At 38.0% G+C, this 24648-nt stretch overlaps 1 protein-coding gene across 3 annotated transcripts in view; it reads left to right on the forward strand.

The window, feature by feature from the left end:
• The window catches only part of ST6GALNAC3 (ST6 N-acetylgalactosaminide alpha-2,6-sialyltransferase 3), a 563588-nt gene that overhangs the window by 235700 nt on the left and 303240 nt on the right, over positions 1-24648 (forward strand). For all 3 annotated transcript variants that reach the window (XM_033225332.1, XM_033225334.1, XM_033225333.1), the window contains exon 2: positions 2174-2368. In XM_033225332.1, coding sequence (XP_033081223.1) covers positions 2174-2368 — 195 coding nt within the window. The remainder of the gene's footprint in view (positions 1-2173; positions 2369-24648) is intronic.

Consider the following 24648-nt stretch of genomic DNA (forward strand, 5'->3'; position numbering starts at 1 on the left):
CATTTTTTTTTTAAATCCAGTCTATCATTGATGGGCATTTGGGTTGGTTCCAAGTCTTCACTATTGTGAATGGTGCTGCAATAAACATACGTGTGCATGTGTCTTTATAGTAGAATGATTTATAATCCTTTGGTTGTATACCCAGTAATGGGATTGCTAGGTCAAATGATATTTCTGGTTGTAGATTCTTGAGGAACCGCCACACTGTCTTCCACAATGGTTGAACTAATTTACACTCCCACCAAGAGTGTAAAAGCATTCCTATTTCTCCACGTCCTCTCCAGCATCTGTTGTTTCATGACTTTTTAATGATCGCCATTCTGACTGGTGTGAGATGGTATCTCATTGTGGTTTTGATTTGTACTTCTCTAATGACCAGTAATGATGAGCTTTTTTTCATACATTTGTTGGCTTCGGCCAAAACAGAGATATAGACCAATGGAACAGAACAGAGGCCTCAGAAATAATGCCACATATCTGCAACCATCTGATCTTTGACAAACCTGACAAAAAACAAGCAACGGGGAAAGGATTCCCTATTTAACAAATGGTGTTGGGAAAACTGGCTACCCATATGCAGAAAACTGAAACTGGACCCCTTCCTTACTTACACCTTATGCAAAAATTAACTCAACATGGATTAAAGACTTAAACGTAAGTCCTAAAACCATAAACACCCTAGAAGAAAACTAGGCGATACTATTCAGGACATAGGCATGGGCAAAGACTTCATGACTAAAACACCAAAAGCAATGGCAACAAAAGCCAAAATAGACAAATAAGATCTAATTAAACTAAGGAGCTTCTGCACAGAAAAGGAAACTATAATCAGAATGAACAGGCAACCTACAGAATGGGAGAAAGTTTTTGCAATTTATCCATTGATGAAGTGCTAATATCCAGAATCTACAAAGAACTTCAACAAATTTGCAAGAAAAAACAAAAACAAATAGCCTCATCAAAAAGTGGGCGAAGGATATGAACAGACACTTCTCAGAGGAAGACATTTATGTGGCCAACTATCCCCTTTAACAAAACAAATAAGCAAACAAAAAATTTATTTTGGCTTTCCATCACCTAGCAAACTCAGTATAGATGTATTAGCTTGATATCTGAGGCAATTCAGCATGAAGTTATCATTTGTGTTTCTAGCTTTTACTCCTTCTTTGTGCTCCAGTAGGATAAACTACTGTATGCCTATGAGTAACTCTATGTATTCTCATCTCCGTGCTGTTTCCTGTATCTGGAAAGCTCTGTTCACACGTGTCTATCAATTAAAACACATGCATTTTATCAAGCTCAATTTCAAAGACATCTTTGCTTTCTCCCATGTCAATCAGAGGCAGTTGTTCCCACTTTTTTTCCATGGCAGCACATGTAGAGGAATGTTCTGCTGCTTGGCATAATTTTTCCCCCTCTTGTTAGTTTTTTGAATCTTACTTTTGCACATCCTATAGCACAGGCAGAGTTTCCTACTCATAGAGGGTGCTAGATACAGAAACAGAAGAATGAGTGATAATGATACTGTGTCTACAAGAATATGAACATCCATTCATTCATTTATTTATTCATTCATTTGTTTCACTCAAATGTTCTTTGAATGCCTGTAGTATGTAAGGTACCATATTAAGAGCCTGGGATTCAGAGATCAAGAAGACACAGTACATTCCAGTTCTCTAAGAACTCACAAATCTATGTAGGAAAATCACATAAATAATTACACAGTGAAAAAGTACAATAGAAATGTCTTTAAAGTATGGCAGTGATGGGACTTTACCTCTGTTAGAGTGGATAGGTTGGGGGTCAAAGCATGGTGGTAAGGAGGGGATTGAGCAACTAGAAAAGGTTTCCTGTAGTTGGAAATGTCTGATTTGGGTTTTGCAAACTGAATAGGAGTTTACAAGGAATATAGTGAGATAAGGAAGGGTGGAGATGCAATGGAAGAGTTCAAGAAAGCAGCTCTGCTTTCTCTCAGCAGCCCAGCACACTAGGACAATTTGATCACCAAATAATTATTTTCCATTTCCAGGTAAAATATGCTGAATGACAGAATCATTCAACCCCTATGAAAGAAAAAGAGGGGAATAAAGGAACCTCCTTCTGTGACTGCCTTTGGTTGAAAGTCATTCATTCTTCTTTTTGGTTTTTTTTTTTTTTTTTTAATGTTTTGTAGAGAAAGTCTGTGATTGCTGTGAGCTTCATAGCAGCGTTCCTTTTCCTGCTGGTCGTGCGTCTTGTAAATGAAGTGAATTTCCCTTTGCTACTAAACTGCTTTGGACAACCTGGTACAAAGTGGATACCATTCTCCTACACATACAGGCGGCCCCTTCGAACTCACTATGGATACATAAATGTGAAGACACAAGAGGTAAGATCTCAGAGCAGTTGTAGAGTATCCATGGTAACGGCTTTTCTTTAGGAACTAGAGGGCTTCCAACTCACTGAACTTACTCTCTCTGCCCCGGAGAGCTTGCTTGGGTCCCTTACAACATCTTCTGTTTTATTATTCTTAGACATTTACTGACAAAGGTCTAAATCTGCCACCCCTCCTACATTAAATCTTCTGATTCACTGGTTTCATATGGAGGCAAGGAAGCAATTACTTGTTTTCCTGGTGGTTTGTGGCATAACGTACATATCTCTCCATTTAGAAACTCTGATCAGCAGTTACCAGCTGGAGAACTGGCTGGCTTGATTTCCTGTAGGTCAACCGGTTGGGGAGAGCTCTTTATAGAACTTCAGAAATGCATTTATACTCCTTAAAACTCTGAAATCCTTAGACCTGGACCTAGAAAAGGCCAAGCTGATTTTAAAATTTGCAGTGGCTGCAGAGATAATGGGATTTAAAGAGTTTTCAAATTTAAAGGGGTTAAAATCATGTAAATCCTATAATCACTGAAACTTTAAATCTTTGTAGCCAATTGGTAGTACAGGAGAGGATGGAGGTATATTGACAACTAGAAAGTGCACACTATGCTAGCACTTTGGCAAGCGAACATTTGTTTCATAAAGTAAAATAAAAATTGAACCTCACAAAATATGTGACATGTATAGAAGTGCTTAATAAAATTGTTTTCACTATTCATTTCTATGGAGTTGGATGAATGTGAGTTTAATATTCATAGACACAAAGTCCAAGCCTGTTTGAAATTGTTGGTAACAAGGATACAAGCTACCAGTGTGTCTACATCACCAGAGAGAGTCTTGGATCAGATCCCATCAAAAGGTCACTTTGTAAAGATAGTAGAGTGTAGAGTCATGCACGGAATGCTACTCCTGTCCTGAGAGTTATTCTTAGCATTCTGGGAGGATGCTAAGCTTGGTCTCCCCCCTTTTGTAGGCAATCTCATATCTGAGGCATTGCTTCTGGTTAATTTGATTCTTCGAAAATTGTTTCTGTATCTGCAGGATTTACAGACTTTTATTAGAATTTTATATTTGAAAAAAGCACCATTAATAACACATACATTCTTAGGATCTTTGATGTTTATCCTTTAATTGGTTTTAAATTAATTTTTTAAAGTGTCTATTGCTTGAATTTTTGAGTGTCCTAATAAATTGATTACCTATATAAAAATGTATCTCTTTGAGGAGAGTTTGTCTCACTCTTGTCTTTTGTTACTTTTATTTCTGGCTGTCATTTAATGTTCTATAACCTACTGTATGGTGTTAATCAATTCACAAGTGCCTGTCACAGGCTGAAAATGAAACATGTGACTAAAATGTCTCACGAAGTATTCTCATATGGGAAATCCCGTCAAATATCAAAGACTCTTTCATTTGTTTAAATATTAATGAATTTGATTTTGGAGTGTGAAAGGAAAAACTGACCTATAGATGCAGTTATTTAATTAGTTCTATTAACTGGACTATCTTTGAAATTATTTTGATGTAGTTTTTAATGCAGTGATTTTAAAAAGAATATTGAATATTATTTTGCTCTTGCAAAGGTTATTTCTTAGGAGAAAACATAGTTACTGGAAAGAATTTGGGCTTTGGAAGGATACAGGCCTGGTTTGAGAGTCAGTTCTAACATTTAACGAACTTAAGCAGTATATTTGCTTTTGAGTAACTTCCTTAACCTCAGAGCCTCAATTTCCTTATTTGCAAAATAAGGATAACAACATCAGCCTAGCAAAATTATTTTGAGGATAAAATAGGTCAAAGTATATGAGGTTCCCAGTTTCAAATTGCTATTCAATGAATGAATTTCTTTTGCTTTCTCTTGTATGTTCCAGTATGGCATGAAGTGTTCAGTATGAATAACACCAAATTATCAAAGTCCAAAGTACCAGAATTTATATGTACATTTTAAAGATCCTGGACTTGGGGGAATAAACACATGTAGGGGTTCTCAATCTCATTAATAATCATGGTTTTACAAATTAAAAAACCACAGTGAGAAAGAAATTTAAAAATCACAAGGAGATACTAATACACACAAAATGCCAGATTGGCAAAATTTAAGAAGTCTGACAATACCAAGTGTTGGTGAGGATGTGGAACAACAGATACTATTGTGTACGTGTAGTGGGAGTAAAAATTGTAATACCCACTTTGGAAAAAAACATCTCCACTGTTGTATTGAACAAAGTTGAAGATTTACATACTGCATGCCCAAGCATTTCTAGCTGTGGATATCCACACTAGAGGTGCTCATGAATCTGTGCGCTGGAAGGCATGGACAGAACATGTAGCAGCATTTTTCCTAGTAGCCAGAACCTAGAATATACTTAAATATTGATAAGTAGGGGAATGAGTTAAAGTCGTGCCGTATACACTGGAATACCATACAGCAATGACGATGAAGAAACTGCAAATATATGTGACCACATGGAAGATAAAGCAAAGTACACAATGTGATTCCATTTATGGGTCACAAGAAGGGACGAAACTAAATTATGTTGCTTAGGGACATACACAGCGGTAAACTAAAAAAAGGAAAAAAAAAAGCAAGGGAATTATTATCATGAAAGGGGGTCTAGCGGTTACCTCTGAGAGGAGTGGGCAGTTTGTGATCAGAATGGGTTTCTGGGGATTTAGCAATATACTATTTCTTGATCCTCTCGGAGGTTACACAGATGTTTACAGTCCATTTATTAAGTATAAATTTATACTTTTTGGACTTGTATGTCTATTTTATTAAAACATTAAAAATATATTCTGATCCCAGGAAAGATGTTTATTTACCATTTAACATGGGTAAGAAATCATACAAGGCAATTCACCTAATTCAGCAGCAGGAAATAACTAAAAAGAAGCAATGGGATATTAAGCTATCTAAAGCAAACTAGGAATATTTGAAATAAGCAATTTGATTTTATATAAAGACTAACAGACACATAGGCAACTTATTTCTCTAGTTCTGATCTATGCATGATAGACCCCATATTGCAACATGAATGTAGGTGCTGGGGCAGAAAATTTTGCATAAAAGTTGAAAACATTAGAACACTCAAAGAGAATGACAGATTTTCTCCTAAATTCAAGTAGTTCTAGGTTAAATCGGGAAGAAATAAAAATTTTGTGACTTTTTATCACCCTTCTCATTGATTTCATCCTTTGTTCTGACAGTCCCACCCCTACCACCATGTCTGTGCCATGCTCTTACTCCCAAATGATTGTGCATTGGTTCTCACCATAATGTCCTCAGGTGCAATCTGTTGCAGAAATGTTCCATTAAATAAGAGACACAGTTTGATAAAGCTTTCAAGAGCCAAAGTGATATAGCTGAAAAGATAGGTGGTGAGTTCAATGTTCTAGGGCAAATAGCTTAAATAGTGACCACAAAATCATGCTTCAGAGATTATCACACACTATGTCCCTATTCATTCTATTCTAATCCTGAGAAGGTCAATAGGTTTAGCTGAACCGAGTCAGGTGATCACCAAGCTGATCTACTTATTTCAAGACCTTGGGCCTTAAAGTTTTCTCAGAAGTTTCTTTCCCCTTAAATGCATATGCCTTCTGGAAATTACTAAACTTCTTAGTATTTTTTTTTAAATATGCAGGCATGCCAGCAGTGATTTCCAGACCTAGAGCATCTGCAAACACTATGGCTGTTGATGATGGTTTTATTGCCTAATGTTCCAGCTTGGCCAGAATTTGCTGTAACTAGACATAGATTTTATGAGCTAAAATGATTACAAGAAAGAACGTCTCTTCACTACTGTTTAAAGAAAAGTGGAGTGGGAGGCAGCAGAATTGGGTCAAACATCTAGTGGACACTGTGGAGTGTAGGGTTGCTTAGGAGCAAAATCTGATTCTTTAGTTATCTTTTAAAAATAGATGACTCTGGTCCCTTTGGATTGGCACAACTGAAAATATAGGTGGTTTGTGAAGCTATGACAGCCTGTCCTGAAGGTCCCACATATAGTAAATTATACCCAGTTTAAGCTCTGCTTCATTTTATCAATTAATCTGTTTTTTTTTTAAATAATCTGTTCCCAGGAGAAATACAAAAATTAAAAGTAAAAGGAACACAGGAGAGATGTGGTTTTGCTTATATGTCAAGTTGTTTATTTTTTTCCCTGATATAGACCCATAAAAAGGAAGAAGTGAAAACTGTGATGACTATTATAAAGGAATTAAATAGAAAGATCAAAATATTCCTCCCACTGTAATAATGATGATCTAAATATAACAGAGTTGGTGATTGGCTTTAACTCTTTACCCAGTCTCCCCTTCACTTTCTCAACCAGTGCAAACTAAGGTTCTTTTCTATGGGGGAGGAGAAGTCTTGAGAAGCAGGAAAGAAAACTGAGTGCCAACTAACTGGGTGAGTGCTGAAATTCTGAAAGTCTTCGCTGGTCACAGAGCCCCAAATTCCTCATCAACACATGTTTAAGCTGATAGCAACCACGATGTCAAACCAAAGCTTGGATCAGAGTGATTTAGATTTTGCAACAGACCCTGCCCTCACCTCCCTGCTGTATCATTACTGTGTCTATAATGCAATCCTCCATTTAAAAATGACAGTATGAAGATTCCACCTATAGCATTATGGCAGAATTACTGTATTATCAACTGACTTTGGATATGGTAAAAAGCATATGTCACCCATGTGTTTTTCCAGAAAAAATTAGAAACATATTCATGCTTGACAATATCCTAAAACCCTATTTTCTCCTTGACACAAATACTATTTATTTTAAATTATTAATTGTAGCAGACAGAGAAAGTATAAAGGACTAAGGTAGTCCAGGGCTTGGTTCAAGGTAATCTTGCTTTCTCTTGTTGAGATCATGGCAGATTTTTGGGAAAAAGGAGAAAATGAACTTCAGGCTAGGTTCTGTTTGTAGTTGCCTATCATGGACTCAGTCATTGTGTTGTCTTTTTTATTGTGTGACCTGGTATGAAGACGTTGCTCAGAGCAAGCAACCTGCAGTTTATGTGCGGTTACTGCTAGATGAAAGGATCCAGCTCGGGTGATCAATAGGATGCCAAGGCCAGATCTTTCTGGTAATCAGTGAGGGTGACAGATGTCTTCCTCAGATCTGATAGGATCTTCCCCTTAAGATGCTGGGGCTACAGAGGATTTCTGGTATTTGGGGAAGAGTGCCCTTTCCCTGAGTGCCTGAAATGTGCCAAGTGGAGAGGTACAAGATTTCCAGAACACAGGAAGCAAGTGCAGGGCTGCATACTGACTTACTCGACAATTTAATGAGGCTGAAGTATGCCTCTTTAAAAAATGAGAACGTTTTAAAACCTCGAGTAGACTAAATAGGAATATTTAGGATCAGTTGCTGTGACAGACAGGCCACACTAGCCTAATTAAAGATGTGCATAACATATTGATGTTGCAATAGAATTTCCCAAATTATGGTTATAGTAACAATTAAGGAAGAGAGCTGACTTTCTTGGCGATAAAAGCACACACTCCACACATTTAAATAAATGTACACATGTAACTAAAGCTGACATGAATAGGTTTTCTATATTTGGTAATAGAGGCTTTGGGTTTTACATAAGTATATTGAGAGCAATTATATGCAAATGTATGTTCCAAAAGTTTTAAACTGATCAGTTTAATTGTTAATTAAAATCCGAACATTCCCATTTATGTAATCGTAAAGCAAAATAAAATTTGACTATTAAATTGTTATAGAAAAGGAAACAGCTAAATTAACATATAATAAATCAAAACGTTGTGACTTTTTACCACCCTCCTCATTGATTTCATCCTTTGTTCTGACAGCACCACCCCTACCACCATATCTGTGCCATGCTCTTACTCCCAAATGAATTTGACATGTCCATATTGGATTTGTCATTTTAAGGATAACTTATCATTTTTCCCAAGTATGAAAGGATGTATTTTTTGAGTGGAGAAGAGATGACTATGTTTCTCAGCCTGGTGGTGAAATAGCAACTCTTAATCAATGACCATGTCTCAAGACAATCTATGATTGAGTGCCAAATGAGAAGGACAGATGCCACTGTGGGTTGGAATAATTTCAGGAAGCTTTTGTGGGAGAGGTGAGACATGTGCTTTGGAGAAGGATTTGGATGTGACAGAGGAAGAAGAGAAAGTAGAGTTGGGTGAAAAAGCAAAGGTTCAGAATATGTATTGTGCATTTTCCTTCAGCCCCTACAACTTCCAGTAGGCCGAGGACACTACATGGAAAGCTACAGTAAAACCCTAATGTCTATGCTGGTAATCATCATTGCCTTACACTTGGTGGATCCATTTCATACCTTTCTCTGGATTCAATACCTTTAGTCCTAATCATATGGTTCTTCTTTTTGTTTGGCTGGTTACCTAGCCTTGGAGTGCTCTTACCTTGGTCCTACTGCCCTGCATACTATGTAGGGGGTCACTTCTAATACAATGCTTCTCTGTGTGTACCCCTGACATGGACACAACTCACCATTTCCAAGAGGCCCCTGAAGTAGTGGCCAGGCCTCTGCGATCCTCTGACTTCCAGAGAAGGAAATCAGGCACATGTACAGGGAATACATAGGTCAATCTGGCTGGAACAAACTTACTCTTGAGTACAGAAGAAGATAGAAAAGGCATTCACTGGGTAATTATCTAGGAATGTGAGTGGGATTATGGAAAGACCACACTCCTATGTAGACATAGGAGTAATACATACATGCAATATATATATCCATTCATAGTTATGAATCAGTATGTACAAATATATGGAAAATACATGTATGCATGCATGCAACATACACATGCACACATGTTCACAGATCAAGTTTCAGCTGCTTAAATACAAACATACATAGAATATATACAACATACTATGTTACACATTAAAATGGTATGTAAAATGGTGTGTAAATGGTATAAAACACACACACACATGCACACCATTATATATATATATAATTAGGTAGGTGTATATTGTGCCTCTTGTGGTTGTCTACTCTTCACTTTCCCTTTATTAGAGAAGGTGGCCCTTTCTTTTGACCACAAGAGTGAGCGGAAAAGTCAGGCTAGTGATTGGTCAATCAAGTGATTGGTTGAGAGGTGGGCACATGGCCCAAGGTAAGCCATTCTGAAGCCTTCTCAAATTTTACTGTTTTTCTGGGGAACATTGGCAGGAAAGGCCCCCTTTTCTCTGGTGGTAAAGCTGTTGGGATGTGATTCTCTGGATGTCAGTAGCTGTGTTCCCAGGAGAGAATGAGACAAAGACACTGAGAGAAGCGGAAACAAGTTGCAAGGCTAATGTGAAGACCCAGACAACACTTCAGGTTCCAAGCTCAATTCTTGAAGGCAACCTCCCCTCCCATCCCCCGTGGTTTGAGTGTATAAGCCAATATATTTGTCTGCTTTTTACTTTTATTGGTTTGAACTGTTTTTGTCACTTGCAACCAAAAAAGTCCTAGCTGATATATTCTAGTTATTTTACAGCCACCACCACCAAATGTTCAGTAACTCATCTTTAAACAAAGTGCCACCTGAAGGAGGAGGGAAGTGGTCTTTCCAAATCTGCAGTCTCAAACCTGCTGGGGGGCCAAACACAAGTCACATCCATTAGTCAGTTCAGGTGTCTGCAAGGGATGAACGCTGTCTGTCTTTCTGCTTAGGAACATATTGCTTAGTAAACTAGCTTATCCTTTTGTGGTAGAAAAATGAAGGTCAATTTCCCAAGGTTATAATGCCAGAAAATGGCTGGACAAGACTGATTGCTACCTGAATTGCTAGTCGTACTCAACTGATAAATCATGTAGTTTTATTATCATTGTTAGATGAAACTTTCTCTATTGCTGTGAGGCATCAGTAGTCAAACTAGATTGATTTTCACTTTACAAATCACATTTTTGATTGATGAAAAATCCATTATTATCATAGGTTTTAATGTAGTATGGTTCCCCAGGAAGATATACCGCAATTTTATTTATTACAGAACCTTAGGTAGAAAAGTCCCCATTTGCCAACTATCTTGTTAACGCACTTGAAAGGGGCCTATTAGAAATTCAAATATCAAATTACCTCATTTGTGACAAGCAAAGGAAAACAAAACAGTGTATCTATCACAAATACCTTGACTTGAGGGTTGAAAAAGATAATAGAACTCATGTCCTGATGGAGAGAGTTTTTCTATAGCTCTTCTCAAGCTGATGGCCTGGCAGAGTGACTAGCGCAAAAAGCTTTCATCAAATGGCAGTTAGTATTAACTGTAAATATTAGTCAATCACCAAATATTTTAACAAGTGCTTATTCTGTTCCAGGCATTGTGCTAAGGATCAGCAATGGACTGTAATTTAAAAAAATGTTACAATTGAGGTTCACCAAAGAAGAGAACAACATGGACCCAAGTTAGGAGTATCCTGGAACAATACCACCTAGAAGGTGTTTGCATTGCAGCCTGTAATGATGATGGCTGAGTAACCATCTTACACAAGAAATTCATTTCACTGTTCTTAAGAATAGTGAACATTCAAGTAATTTCAATTAAACAGTTATATTCAATGTCTAAAAGGTAATTTGTTACTAAGTAGATGGCATCAAATTGTGAGTTTTCATTTTTCAGAGTAGCCTTACAAAGGCTTATTCACAAAAGAAAGATAGCCATTCAAAAATTACTATATGCTTTTATATCAAATGTTATCCACCACCCCCGCACTGCCCCAAGTTTGGGAAATGGTATGTCTGGTTAGCTGAGTCATCTAATAGGCATTTGCCTAATGGAGATTTGCCAAGTATTTAATAGATTATTTATTTGTTTATTTATTGAGATGGAGTCTCGCTCTGTCACTTAGGCTGGAGTTCAGTGGTGTGATCTCGGCTCACTGCAACCTCTGCCTCCTGGGCTCAAGCGACTCTCCTGCCTCAGCCTCCAGAGTAGCTGGGATTACAGGCACCTGCCACCACACCCAGCTAATTTTTGTATTTTTAGTAGAGACGGGATTTTACCATGTTGGTTAGGCTGGTCTCAAACTCCTGACCTCAGGTGATCTGCCTGCCTTGGTCTCCCAAAGCGCTGGGACTACAGGCATGAGCCATCATGCCCAACCTAGATTACTGATTTAAAAGGAAAATGAAACCAAGAGTTTTGGTCTGACAATACATGGACTAAGATAACATGACAGCCCTCCTGTTGTAACACCATGACATGCTAGATAAAACTGGATGCATTATTTAATGCCCAGCTGGCCTTGACAGAATGGAGGAAAATCTTCACTTATCAGAAGCTGAGAAGGAATGGAAAGAGAGGTAAGCCTGAAAGCTGCAGGTGTGGCTTCCGTGGGGTTCATCAGTATCAGTAACTGAGGGGATTGGGTATTATTGGCCCTACAGGTCGGAAAGTGAGGCCTGGGCCCAGAAAAGGCAAAAAGTGAGACCTACTCTCACACATACCCACCCACAGCTGGGCCTTTAGAAGCTCTACTCTAGCGAAAGGATACACTAGGAAACACAAACACACACACACACATAAAAAATCAAACAGAAAAAAAAAAACAAAAAAGCTTATTTATGTATTTGGTCTTCAGGTAACAAAAAAATTATCCCTGGAAATTCATGTGGTCTTTGGGTAACAAGAAAATTATCCGTGGAAATTCATGATGCTAGCCTTGTACCCTAGTGGTCTTACAGTTTGAATTTTACTTCTAACATTTTCTAGGAACCCTGAAAACTGACAAATCTATCAAAGATTGATCTCCATTTAATGACCAATCAGGGCTGGGGCATTAAAAACTCCTCTAGAGAGTATTCACACAACCTAGACACAAGATACTCTTAAAATGCACCATTAAGAATTATAGAATGGACAAGGAAACAGCCTATTTATTGTAATTAGTCATGCTTTGCTACAAAAATATGACTGTTTAATTACAGTGTGTTTAGCTATACCCTGCTGTGGTGTTTCATAATATGTGTATTTGTGTATTTGCTCTGTTGTCTTCTTCAAATATGAACATTTACAAATCCCAAAGTATACCTGATTCAAATGATTTTGGATAAGCAATTGTGGGCCTGTGTCAAACATAGACTATAAAAACAATTAAGAATGAATATGATATGTGGGAAGCACAGTTCTAGCAAAAATAAAATATCTCTGAAAAATAATTGAATATAATGACTAGAAATAAATAAAATTGTAATACCTCAGTGGTTAGGTTAAATGACAGCCACTGTGTTAAGTATTTTATGTGCCATTTTCTCTTTTAGCTTTTATGAAGTACATACTATTTTACTGATTTAATTAATTTTTCAAGACCCCAAAGTATTGATTCAATGCTAGTGTCTTTTATTGTCCTGTGTGGCAAAACAAGAACCTAAGATTTTCCTAGTCAACAAATTCCTTTAAATGGTTTCACAGAGTGTCTGCCAATTCATGAAGTCAGTAAGTTCATGGGATCCCATTTGTTGAATTTACTACATGCAACACATTGTGCTAGGCACTGAAATTATGAAAAAGAAAACACTTTTTGCCTAGGAATAAATAATTTTTTGTAATATTAACTGCTAATAAGGAAGGTAGAATAACATGTAAAATATTATTTTAACTTTTTAAATATAGTCATAGAAAGTTTGGAGATAATACTTCAAAATTTTAACATGATGGTCTATATCTGGGTTGTAAATTTTAGAATTTTTTTAAAAAACATGTTTTTCAAATTTTCTACAATGAGTGTATATTGTATTTATTACTAGAATTTTTTTTTTTTTTTTTGAGATGGAGTCTCATTCTGTAGCAAGCTGGAGTGCAGTGGCATGATCTTGGCTGACTGTGACCTCCACCTCCCGGGCTCAAGTAATTCTTGTGCCTCAGCCTCCCGAGTAGTTGGGACAAAGGTGTGCACCACCATGCCCGGCTTATTTTTTGTGTTTTAGTAAAGACGGTTTCACCATGTTGCCCAAGGTGGTCTCGAACTCCTGAACCTGATCCGCCCGCCTCGGCCTCCCAAAGTGCTGGAATTACAGGCGTGAGCCACCATGCTCGGCTGAAGAAGTATTTTTTAAGCAATGTATATCTGTGAAACACTCTAGAACTTTCACTATCGTTTAAAAAATAGGACTTAAAATGTCTAGATAAATATATTGTTTAGTATACTTTAAAAAGTGAATATTCTCCCATTCCTTAAATGTGGGTTTCTCCTAGTGACTCCCTTAATAGGACTACAATATGGAAAGGAGAATAAATAGTAACTATGGTGGAAAGGCTGGCAAACACTATCTCAGCTAAGTGATCAAGGTTAACATCAATAGTGACAAATGGTGTTGGTAGGATGTGCCCTTGGTATGATGTGATGAAACCGACACTTTACCACTGAGGTTGTCTTCCCCAAATCCTGTAAGCCTGTTTAATCATGAGATGAATATCAGACAAATAAATATTGAGGGCCATTCTACAGAACACCTGAAGACAACTCCTCTAAACTGTGAAGGTTATCAAAAACGAGGAAAGTTTGAGAAACCCCCACAGCCAAGAGTGTCCTAAGGAAATAGGACAACTAAATGCAATGTGGAATCCTGGATGGGCTCCTGAACAGAAAAAAGACATTAGATCAAAACTAAGTATGAATAAAGTATGGACTTGAGTTAATAATAATTAATTGTAACAAATGTATTATACTATATGAGATGTTGATAATGGAGAAACTGGGTGTGGGCTATATGGTAACTATACTCAATTTTTAAATAAATCTGAAATTATTCCAAAATATAAGGTTTTAAAAAGGTATTTAGGTTTGTGATCTGTGCATCTGGAAGGTTGGAATTGTCATTGACTGAGATGGAGAAGACTATAGGAGAAGGTGAATTTAAAAATTTTGAAATATATTAGTCTAGCTCCGTAGGGCAGGGATGTATAAGATACATGCATTGTGAATACATCACTGTTTTAATATTCTGTATTTAATACAATAAATATTTTGTCAGGGAAAATTGTGAGTATTCTAGAAATAATTCCTGTACTCTTTAAGAAGTACAAGTTCTTCAACGATTCCCCAAGAACAGCTGTGCAAGTCAGTGTAGCTTTCTAATGTCTTTCATCTATACTTACACACTATAAGAGTTTTTTCTATTGCAATGCAACCCAAGTTTTTTGCAAGGTAAATTATTTGTGATATTCTTAGGAAGAAAAGGTAGAAAGTAGACACCTTTTTGGTGGCTTGGGTGGTGTTGTATTTTGCCAATAACTATTTCTTTCCGATAGCGTTTAGTGATATTTATTGGATTGAAGAAACTTAGCTATCTTTCAGGTATCTTTCCCAGAGCCCACAGGACATGCTGGAAATATTGTTCTGTGAGCTCTGACAATCTCGTGATTGTCACAAATAATGATTATTACAATTATGATTGCTATTATTGTTATATTATTGCTACCATTGGTATACATACACACACACACACATATATATATATATATAATATATATTTGTTCTTTTTGTGCCCTTTATTTTGTTTCATTGATCAACATTATTTGGTAAATGCTATTTTTATATAATTGTTGCTTGCAGTATTAGATCTACTTCTTTTTGCTCATCTTTTTTTCAGAATATCTTTAATAAATTCACCTCTATATGAATTTCAGCATCATTTTATTAAGTAGAGTGGGAAATCTTTGGTGTGTCAGACAACTGTTTGCATAATATTGCTGTATAACAAATCACCCAAACTCAGTGGCTTAAACAATTGTTTATTCTTGCCCATTTTTTGTGGACCAGTTGCCATCCAAGCTGAGATCAGCTGTGCCTAGTTCCAAAACTGCAAGTTGGGCCCTGGTCTGTTTCATGTGTCTCTCTTCACCAATGACCATTGGGCCACCTGGGGCATATTCTTCTCATGGTGGAAAAAGCACAAAAGACTAAGTTCAATCTTGAAAGTACATTGTAAGCTTCTGGTGGCCTCACATCTGTTAACATCCCATTGATCAAAGGGAGGCCCAAAATGAAGGGGGAGTAAAGTGCACTTCACCCACCATGAGGTCGAGTCAAGTTACATGGGCAAGTCCAACATCAATGGAGTGGGAAGTATACTCTTCCTATGAGGGTGAGAGTAGAGAGAGGGACTATTTGTCAAAAATAATTTCATTCACCATTCTGGTGGAATATTTATGGGAATTGAATTAAATGTTAACTTGAAAACAGACACTATTATAACAATTGCTTTTTCTACTAAGAAGATCTTATCTACACAAGTAATTGTTAAGTAATTTGCTAAAAAGACCATAAATGTACATTTCAAGTAGACTTCCTGTGATATCTAGTAGGAGCTCAAAAAATGTTTGCTAAACTGTTATTCATGGATATTTTGTATTTTTCTTATCTTGAGTGCAAGCTCTTAAAATGATATGTGTAACTATTTTGGCATGCAAAAATACTATTAATTTTATGTATTTTTCCTGCATTTGGTTGCTATACTGAACTCTTCTAATTAAGTTCTGGAAGTTTTTTGCATTGCTTAGGGATGCAATCTCAATGTTTTTTTTTGTTGTTGTTGTTCTTTTTTTTTTTGAGACGGAGTCTCGCTCTGCTGCCCAGGCTGGAGTGCAATGGCCAGATCTCAGCTCACTGCAAGCCCCACCTCCTGGGTTTACGCGATTCTCCTGCCTCAGCCTCCCAAGTAGCTGGGACTACAGGCGCCCGCCACCTCGCCCGGCTAGTTTTTTGTATTTTTTTTTTAGTAGAGACGGGGTTTCACCGTGTTAGCCAGGATGGTCTCGATCTCCTGACCTCGTGATCCGCCCGTCTCGGTCTCCCAAAGTGCTGGGATTATAGGCTTGAGCCACCGTGCCGGGCCTTAAAAAAAAATCTTACAATATTGTTTACTCTTGTTTGATAAGCTCTAGTCAATGCAAACAGTGTTGAAAAGAAATGAGAAAAATAATATTTTAATATTTTACAATATTGTAAGCTTTTTTTAAAATTTTTTTATTTTTATTTTTTATTATACTTTAAGTTCTAGGGTACATGTGCATAACGTGCAGGTTTGTTACATATGTATACTTGTGCCATGTTGGTGTGCTGCACCCATCAACTCATCAGCACCCATCAATTCATCATTTATATCAGGTATAACTAACTCCCAATGCAATCCCTCCCCCCTCCCCCCTCCCCATGATAGGCCCTGGTGTGTGATGTTCCCCTTCCCGAGTCCAAGTGATCTCATTGTTCAGTTCCCACCTATGAGTGAGAACATGCGGTGTTTGGTTTTCTGTTCTTGTGATAGTTTGCTAAGAATGATGGTTTCCAGCTGCATCCATGTCCCTACAAAGGACACAAATTCATCCTTTTTTATGGCTGCATAGTATTCCACGGTGTATATGTGCCACATTTTCTTAATCCAGTCTGTCACAGATGGACATTTGGGTTGATTCCAAGTCTTTGCTATTGTGAATAGTGCGCAATAAACATACGTGTGCATGTGTCTTTAGAGCAGCATGATTTATAATCCTTTGGGTATATACCCAGTAGTGGGATGGCTGGGTCATATGGTACATCTAGTTCTAGATCCTTGAGGAATTGCCATACTGTTTTCCATGATGGTTGAACTAGTTTACAATCCCACCAACAGTGTAAAAGTGTTCCTGTTTCTCCACATCCTCTCCAACACCTGTTGTTTCCTGACTTTTGAATGATTGCCATTCTAACTGGTGTGAGATGGTATCTCATTGTGGTTTTGATTTGCATTTCTCTGATGGCGAGTGATGATGAGCATTTTTTCATGTGTCTGTTGGCTGTATGAATGTCTTCTTTTGAGAAATGTCTGTTCATATCCTTTGCCCACTTTTTGATGGGGTTGTTTTTTTCTTGTATATTTGTCTGAGTTCTTTGTAGATTCTGGATATTAGCCCTTTGTCAGATGAGTAGATTGCAAAAATTTTCTCCCATTGTGTAGGTTGCCTGTTCACTCTGATGGTAGTTTCTTTTGCTGTGCAGAAGCTCTTTAGTTTAATTAGATCCCATTTGTCAATTTTGGCTTTTGCTGTCATTGCTTTTGGTGTTTTAGACATGAAGTCCTTGCCCATGCCTATGTCCTGAATGGTACTACCTAGGTTTTCTTCTAGGGTTTTTATGGTATTAGGTCTAACATTTAAGTCTCTAATCCATCTTGAATTAATCTTCATATAAGAAGTAAGGAAAGGATCCAGTTTCAGCTTTCTACTTATGGCTAGCCAATTTTCCCAGCACCATTTATTAAATAGGGAATCCTTTCCCCATTTCTTGTTTTTGTCAGGTTTGTCAAAGATCAGATGGCTGTAGATGTGTGGTATTATTTCTGAGGACTCTGTTCTGTTCCATTGGTGTATATCTCTGTTTTGGTACCTGTACCATGCTGTTTTGGTTACTGTAGCCTTGTAGTATAGTTTGAAGTCAGGTAGCGTGACGCCTCCAGCTTTGTCCTTTTGACTTAGGATTGTCTTGGCAATGCGGGCTCTTTTTTGGTTCCATATGAACTTTAAAGGAGTTTTTTCCAATTCTGTGAAGAAACTCATTGGTAGCTTGATGGGGATGGCATTGAATCTATAAATGACCTTGGGCAGTATGGCCATTTTCACGATATTGATTCTTCCTATCCATGAGCATGATATGTTCTTCCATTTGTTTGTGTCCTCTTTTATTTCACTGAGCAGTGATTTGTAGTTCTCCTTGAAGAGGTCCTTTACATCCCTTGTAAGTTGGATTCCTAGGTATTTTATTCTCTTTGAAGCAATTGTGAATGGAAGTTCATTCATGATTTGGCTCTCTGCTTGTCTGTTACTGGTGTATAAGAATGCTTGTGATTTTTGCACATTAATTTTGTATCCTGAGACTTTGCTGAAGTTGCTTATCAGCTTAAGGAGATTTTGGGCTGAGATGATGGGGTTTTCTAAATATACAATCATGTCATCTGCAAACAGGGACAATTTGACTTCTTCTTTTCCTAACTGAATACCCTTGATTTCTTTCTCTTGCCTGATTGCCCTAGCCAGAACTTCCAACACTATGTTGAATAGGAGTGGTGAGAGAGGGCATCCCTGTCTTGTGCCAGTTTTCAAAGGGAATTTTTCCAGTTTTTGCCCATTCAGTATGATATTAGCTGTGGGTTTGTCAAATACTGGCAAACCGGATTCAGCAGCACATCAAAAAGCTTATCCACCATGATCAAGTGGGCTTCATCCCTGGGATGCAAGGCTGGTTCAACATTCGCAAATCAATAAACGTAATCCAGCATATAAACAGAACCAAAGACAAGAACCACATGATTATCTCAATAGATGCAGAAAAGGCTTTTGACAAAATTCAACAGCCCTTCATGCTAAAAACGCTCAATAAATTTGGTATTGATGGAACGTACTGTAAATTTTTTAAAGACAGGACTTCTAATATTTGCTCACTTAGTATAAAGCTGACCTGACCTAGTTTTCTTTACCATATTAAGGAAGAATTCAAATGTTTCTAAAATTATTTTTCTAAAATAATGCCTGTGTGTGTTGAGTTTTTATCAAATGACTTCCTGGCATTTATTGAAATGACTGGATGATTTTTCTCCTGGAACTTCTCAAGGTTGTATTTTCTTATTTTGAACCACCATTGCCAATTAATTTCCTTTTTTTCATATTAATCATGGTTCTCTGGAGGAAAAGGACCAACAGGATGTGTATGTATATATGCATATGTGTGCATGTTTGTGTGTCTCTGTGTGTAGAGAGAGAGATATTGAGAAAGGGATATTTTAAAGAATCACCTCATAAGACTGTGGGGAGTAGACCAGTAGGCTGGAGACTCGGAAAGATTTGCGGTTTGACTCCAAAGGCTATTTGCTGGCAGAATTCCTTTTTGCTCAGGGACACCAGTCTTTGTTCTACTAAAGCCTTCAACTGATTGGACAAGTCCTCTCCAGTTTATGAAGGATAATCTGATTTACTCAGAGTCTACTGACATAAATGTTAATCTCATCTACAAAATATCTTCACAGAGCATCCCATTTTGAGACGCAGCCTCACTGTCGCCTGGGTGGGAGTGTAGTGGGGCAATCTCAGCTCACTCCAACCTCCACCTCCTGGGTTAAAGCAATTCTCCTGCCTCAGCCACCTGAGTAGCTGGGATTACAGGCACCTGCCACCATGCCTGGCTAACGTCTGTATTTTTAGTAGAAACAGGGTTTCACCATGTTGGCCAGGCTGGTCTCAAACTCCTGACCTCAAGTGATCTGCACTCCTTGGCCTCTCAAAGTGTTGGGATTACAGGCGTGAACCCCCGTGCCTGGCCCAGAATTATGTTTGACCAAATATTTGGGTACTATGATCCAGTCAAGTTGACACATAAAATAAACCATCACAATGTATAATTCTTTTAATGAATTGTTGAATTTTAATATTTCTCAGAAACATTCTTTGGGTTATACAAAATTATTATCCCATATAAAAGATGAGGCAATTGAGGCTAGGATAGGTAATACAACTCACCCAAAGTCACACATGCTCAAAGTGGCAGGACTGAGATTTGACCCTGGCTCGGAAGCCCCAGGTTTTAGTCATATACTGAAGTACACAGAAAGGGCATCCAATATGCTGACACATTCTTCTTCAGACTGGCCTTACTTCCTTTGCTCAGGATTCACCTGCCTATAACTGTCATGTGTGATTTAATCTTGATTGTTTTTGTTGAATTGGGAAACTTCACGAATGAGAAGTAGAGGAGCTGAGATTTTTACTTTCTGGCATGAGCTGCTGTTAAGCTGATTATCTTGCTGCAGTCCACCTCTGGACCAAGTCCAAAAGTGAAGCCTGACTTTTTCCTCTATGTTGCTGATAGGAATAACAGCCAAAACACCACCATTTTTGCCATCTTGTTGATGAATTGACCTCATGTTTCTCTACCTACATTTTTCAAAATAGTGCTCTTTGATAAGTTACTCAAGCCTCATTTTAAAAGCAGTGTGGTTGGTAAGTATGTTTCATACCTGCTCATACTGAGCTTTTTTAACCTTGTGCTATTGAAATAATAGGAGCTTTTGGACGTGATGTATTCAGTACAGCCTTTCAGAGTGAAAATGTTGATTTTCCCAAATTCAAGAACTAGGGGATATGGTAATATATGCTCTCGATTTTGAATTAGGTGGAAACTGACATAGTCAGAAATCTACTGAGGATAAGAATGAGGTAAAGTTTTCGGTGCTGAGCTATGTGCCAAATAGCCCTTGTGTTTCTTTCTCCAACACCTACTTCAAAGAAGCAGATTTGCCTTTGATATCCCTGGGAGCCACAAGAATATGAACTGACTCCAATTGCCCTCATCATCTCCAGAATTTATTTTTTATTTTTTTAGGGCACGAGTCTGCGGTCAATTTGCTTATTTGCTTCTCCAAACCAGCATGATCATTATAATTCTCCTTTCATGAAATAACCAACTCTCAGCCTGTTGTTAATCCTACCTAGAGGTTGAGAGTGGAGTCACCTTACATGAGGGCATTCATCTCTTCAGTAAGTGGTGTGCTTGTGTCAGAAATTTGTAGGCAGACAAAAACACAGGAATCATCATGGCAACAGAATAATATTCACCACCTGAGCCACCTTGACGTTTCTCTGCTAGTAGGAAGCTTTCTTTTTTCTTTTGTGCTTTTAACATAGAAGAATGCCTCCTAAATTTTGCAGGCTACATAATCATGCCCATGAGCCTCCTCGTTTCAATGCGTCTTGCCCCCATAACCATTTTTCTCTGTAAGTGATGTTAACTATGCAGAAAGCCAATTAGGAGATTCCACTTAGAATTCCTTCTCTTAACTGTTTCTCAAAGCCTATGTGGTATAACTGCCAGAAAAAGATGTTTGAAAAATAGTAATATATATTGCCCATTCAGTGTCTAACTTTCATGCCTTAGCTCAAACTGGCAAGCTTCTTTATGCCATCTTTACATGTAGAAAAGTCTACCTATTTCTTAAAATCCCATCCAAAGGCCATTTCCTCCATGGTGGTTTGCCTGTTTCACCTCCTTAGCAATCACGGCTGTCTCTCATGAGTCCTTTTAACACTTTAATGATAACTAATAATTATAAACACTTGGGTCATTCTTTAGGTTTTTATAAAGTTTTTTGACACATCATTTCATTTAATAAATAATCTTGTGGCCTTGATTATATTCTCCATTTTCATTCTCTCTCTTTTTTTGGAATGGAGTCTTGCTCTGTCATTCAGGCTGGAGTACAGTGGCGCAATCTCTGCTCACTGCAACCTGCATCTCCCGGGTTGAAGCAATTCTCATGCCTCAGCCTCCCAAGTAGCTGGAATTACAGGCATGCACCACCATGCCCGGCTAATTTTTGTATTTTCATTGGAGATGGTATTTCACCATGTTGGCCAGGCTGGTCTGAATCTCCTGACCTCAGGTAATTCACCTGCCTCAACCTCCCAAAGTGTTGGGATTACAAGCGTAAGCCACCACACCCAGCCTATATTCTCCAACAGTGGAGAACATTAAACAAATAAACACAGGAGGGTTAAGTTTTTTTTCTTTTTTTCTTTTTGAGACAGAACCTCACTCTGTCACCCAGGCTAGAGTGCAGTGGCATGATCTCAGCTCACTGCAACCTCTGTCTCCTAGGTTCAAGTGATTCTCCTGCCTCAGCCTCCTGAGTAGCTGGGATTACAGGTGCACACCATGCCCGGCTAATTTTTGTATTTTTAGTAGAGACAGGGTTTACCATGTTGGTGAGGCTGGTCTGAAACTCCTGACCTCATGATCTGCCTACCTCAGCCTCCCAAAGTGTTGGGATTATAGGCGTGAGCCAATGCCCGGCCAAGTAATTTGTTAAGTGGCACACAGCTGTCCTCTGTCTTCTGACATCAAGTGTCTTCCTGTGCTAGCTATATCCTGCTGGTCTCCAATTATCATTATCTTAGCCAACCCTTCTGGAGCACATCTCTGTGCCAGGCATTCTTCTAAGTGGTTTATATGCAGCAGCAGTAATAGCTAACATCTTCTTGCCAAATATTCACTTAGTCTTCAAAGCAACTCTATGTAATAGATACCATTATTATCCCACCATTTACAAATGAATAATCTAAGGGACAGGGAAGTTAAGTAACTTATTCAAGGTCAGATAACTACAGGAGGCTGCTGGAAGTGTCAGTCTTTCCATATCCAAAATCTGGTGTCTAGTCAGTGAAAATGCTGCACAATCTCAAAATTGACAGAGGCCACCCTTTAGACATAATTGCTACAGGAATATTGATCCCATCTCCTCTTGTATTTCAAATCTTCAGAGTGCATTCCACAGGCTTCTGCCTGTGGTATACAAGACCACAGAGGCAAGAATGTCTGGGAAATGTAGGTGTTAGATTGCCAGCCTCTGCTGTGTAAGATGGCAGAAGAGCATAGGGGAAGGTAAAAATGAATACTGGGTACCAATAGACAATATCTAGCATACCTGTGATAATGATGTGATAATGATGTAAGACTACTGCCATTTCTTTTGAATGCAATCCTGGTAAGATGGCCAATGAATGTTTAGTCACTCAGATATGCAGTGGTGTCCCCCGACCACTAGGGGGAGATGAACAACCGGCATAGTTTGATGTCTTAAGAAAGATTATTTGTTAATGAGTAATGGAAAAAAAAGACTGAGAAGGAAGTGGATGCTTTCTATGGCTTATGAGGAGAAGCTTATGCTGTCTTTAATGAAAAATTAATCAAGCAAACAAATGCCCAGAGGAATATATACAGATGTATTCCTATTTACACTTAGTGGATGTGCAAGCATCCAAATGCTTCCTTAATCCTTCAACTATCTAAGTAATGATTGAATAGAACCTTTGCTCCCCTTAATGTAAGTGTAGGCATTTATTTGCCAAAAGAGTAGTAGCTCAAGAATTGCTAGCAATAATTACCCTACTTGCCAGTGTATTGTGTCTTTTTTGATTATTCCTCTCTTTCTATGTAGAGATCTGCCTAAAATATCTCATGAATTTTTCTCCCTCAAGTGTGCATTTGTGAAGTTTCTGGAGAGATTGATTGGAACACAAGGATTTCAGTTTGTGGCGTCCTGTTAATCAGCTCAGATTTGTTAAAGTCATTAGTGTTATAAATTTCTTTGTACTCACAATTCTCCTTACGCAGAGTTAGTTCTGTGGCAGTGTATTAGTGTGGGCAGGGTATCCTTCGTCAACTTAGTGTTTTTAATGGGGCTTACCAGAGTTAATGACAGTAGCGGTCCCCCCAGGGAAAACAAGGCAGTTGGCTCAGATGTCTTGTGGGAGCTGAACCTGCTAGAATGTTCTTCTGGGAGTTTCATCACTAATCTGCCAACAACTGGAGTCTATATCCTATTAGTTTCTAGTCACTGAAATTGTGAGATGCCACATACTTTCTTTTTTCAGTCATCTCATTTTTCTCATCCTCTAATTCGTGAAAGGGACACAGAAATATTTAGAAAAATTAGGATTCTGCAAATTGTGAGATTGATTTTCCTATGTTCATCTCACAGTGTTCAGATTGAGATAAGGTACTTAACTTCACTAAGCTCTTAAGTTGTCTACTGTAAGATAAAGTCAATACCACTTCCTTGGAAAGAAATAGGTCATGATGAGTTAGGTTTTCTCCATGTGTAGGTTATTCTAAGTGTTTCAGGGCTAATGGCATCCCCTGAGGTAGTAGGTAGATAAGTTGGTCATCAGGTTAGAGCCTTAGTTATGAATCAATTCATGTGTAGTCCTTACAACCATTCATTCTACAGATTCTGATATCTGCCCACCTCTCAGGTCCATCTCTCACTGCGCCCTGTACCCACAGTTCTCATGCTTTGCCCATTCTGAATCATTTTGAATTCTAAATTATATAGTATACTTTATATTTAATACATTTCTGAATTTTCAAGTGCCAGCTCCTCCCCTCAATTACCTGGTAAACTCCTCACCTTCTAAGTCTTTTCTGATTGTCTTCCTCTTGTTGGTGTGCTCAGGTTCCTAGTGTAGCTTATACCTGATTCAACCAGAGCACCTATAGCAATTTATTGCCATCGCTTATGTGCAGAGCTCCTCCTATGTAACCATAGGCCCCTGAAAGACTGGACCCTCTTTGCATCTCAAGTCTCTTCTTCCATTCCCTTCCTGCCATTAGTGGTATCTCCATGCAGGAAAAAGCACATCCAAAAATATTTTAAATTATGTAAAGTTCAATAAAGTATTTATTTCAACCCCCAGAGAAAATGAGATCAGATTTGTACAGAGATGTGGTTCTCCTCAATTATGGTAAGTTTAATGGGTG

The sequence above is a fragment of the Trachypithecus francoisi genome, unplaced genomic scaffold, assembly GCF_009764315.1.
Source record: "Trachypithecus francoisi isolate TF-2019V2 unplaced genomic scaffold, Tfra_2.0 Lachesis_group12, whole genome shotgun sequence".
Classification (NCBI taxonomy): domain Eukaryota; kingdom Metazoa; phylum Chordata; class Mammalia; order Primates; family Cercopithecidae; genus Trachypithecus; species Trachypithecus francoisi.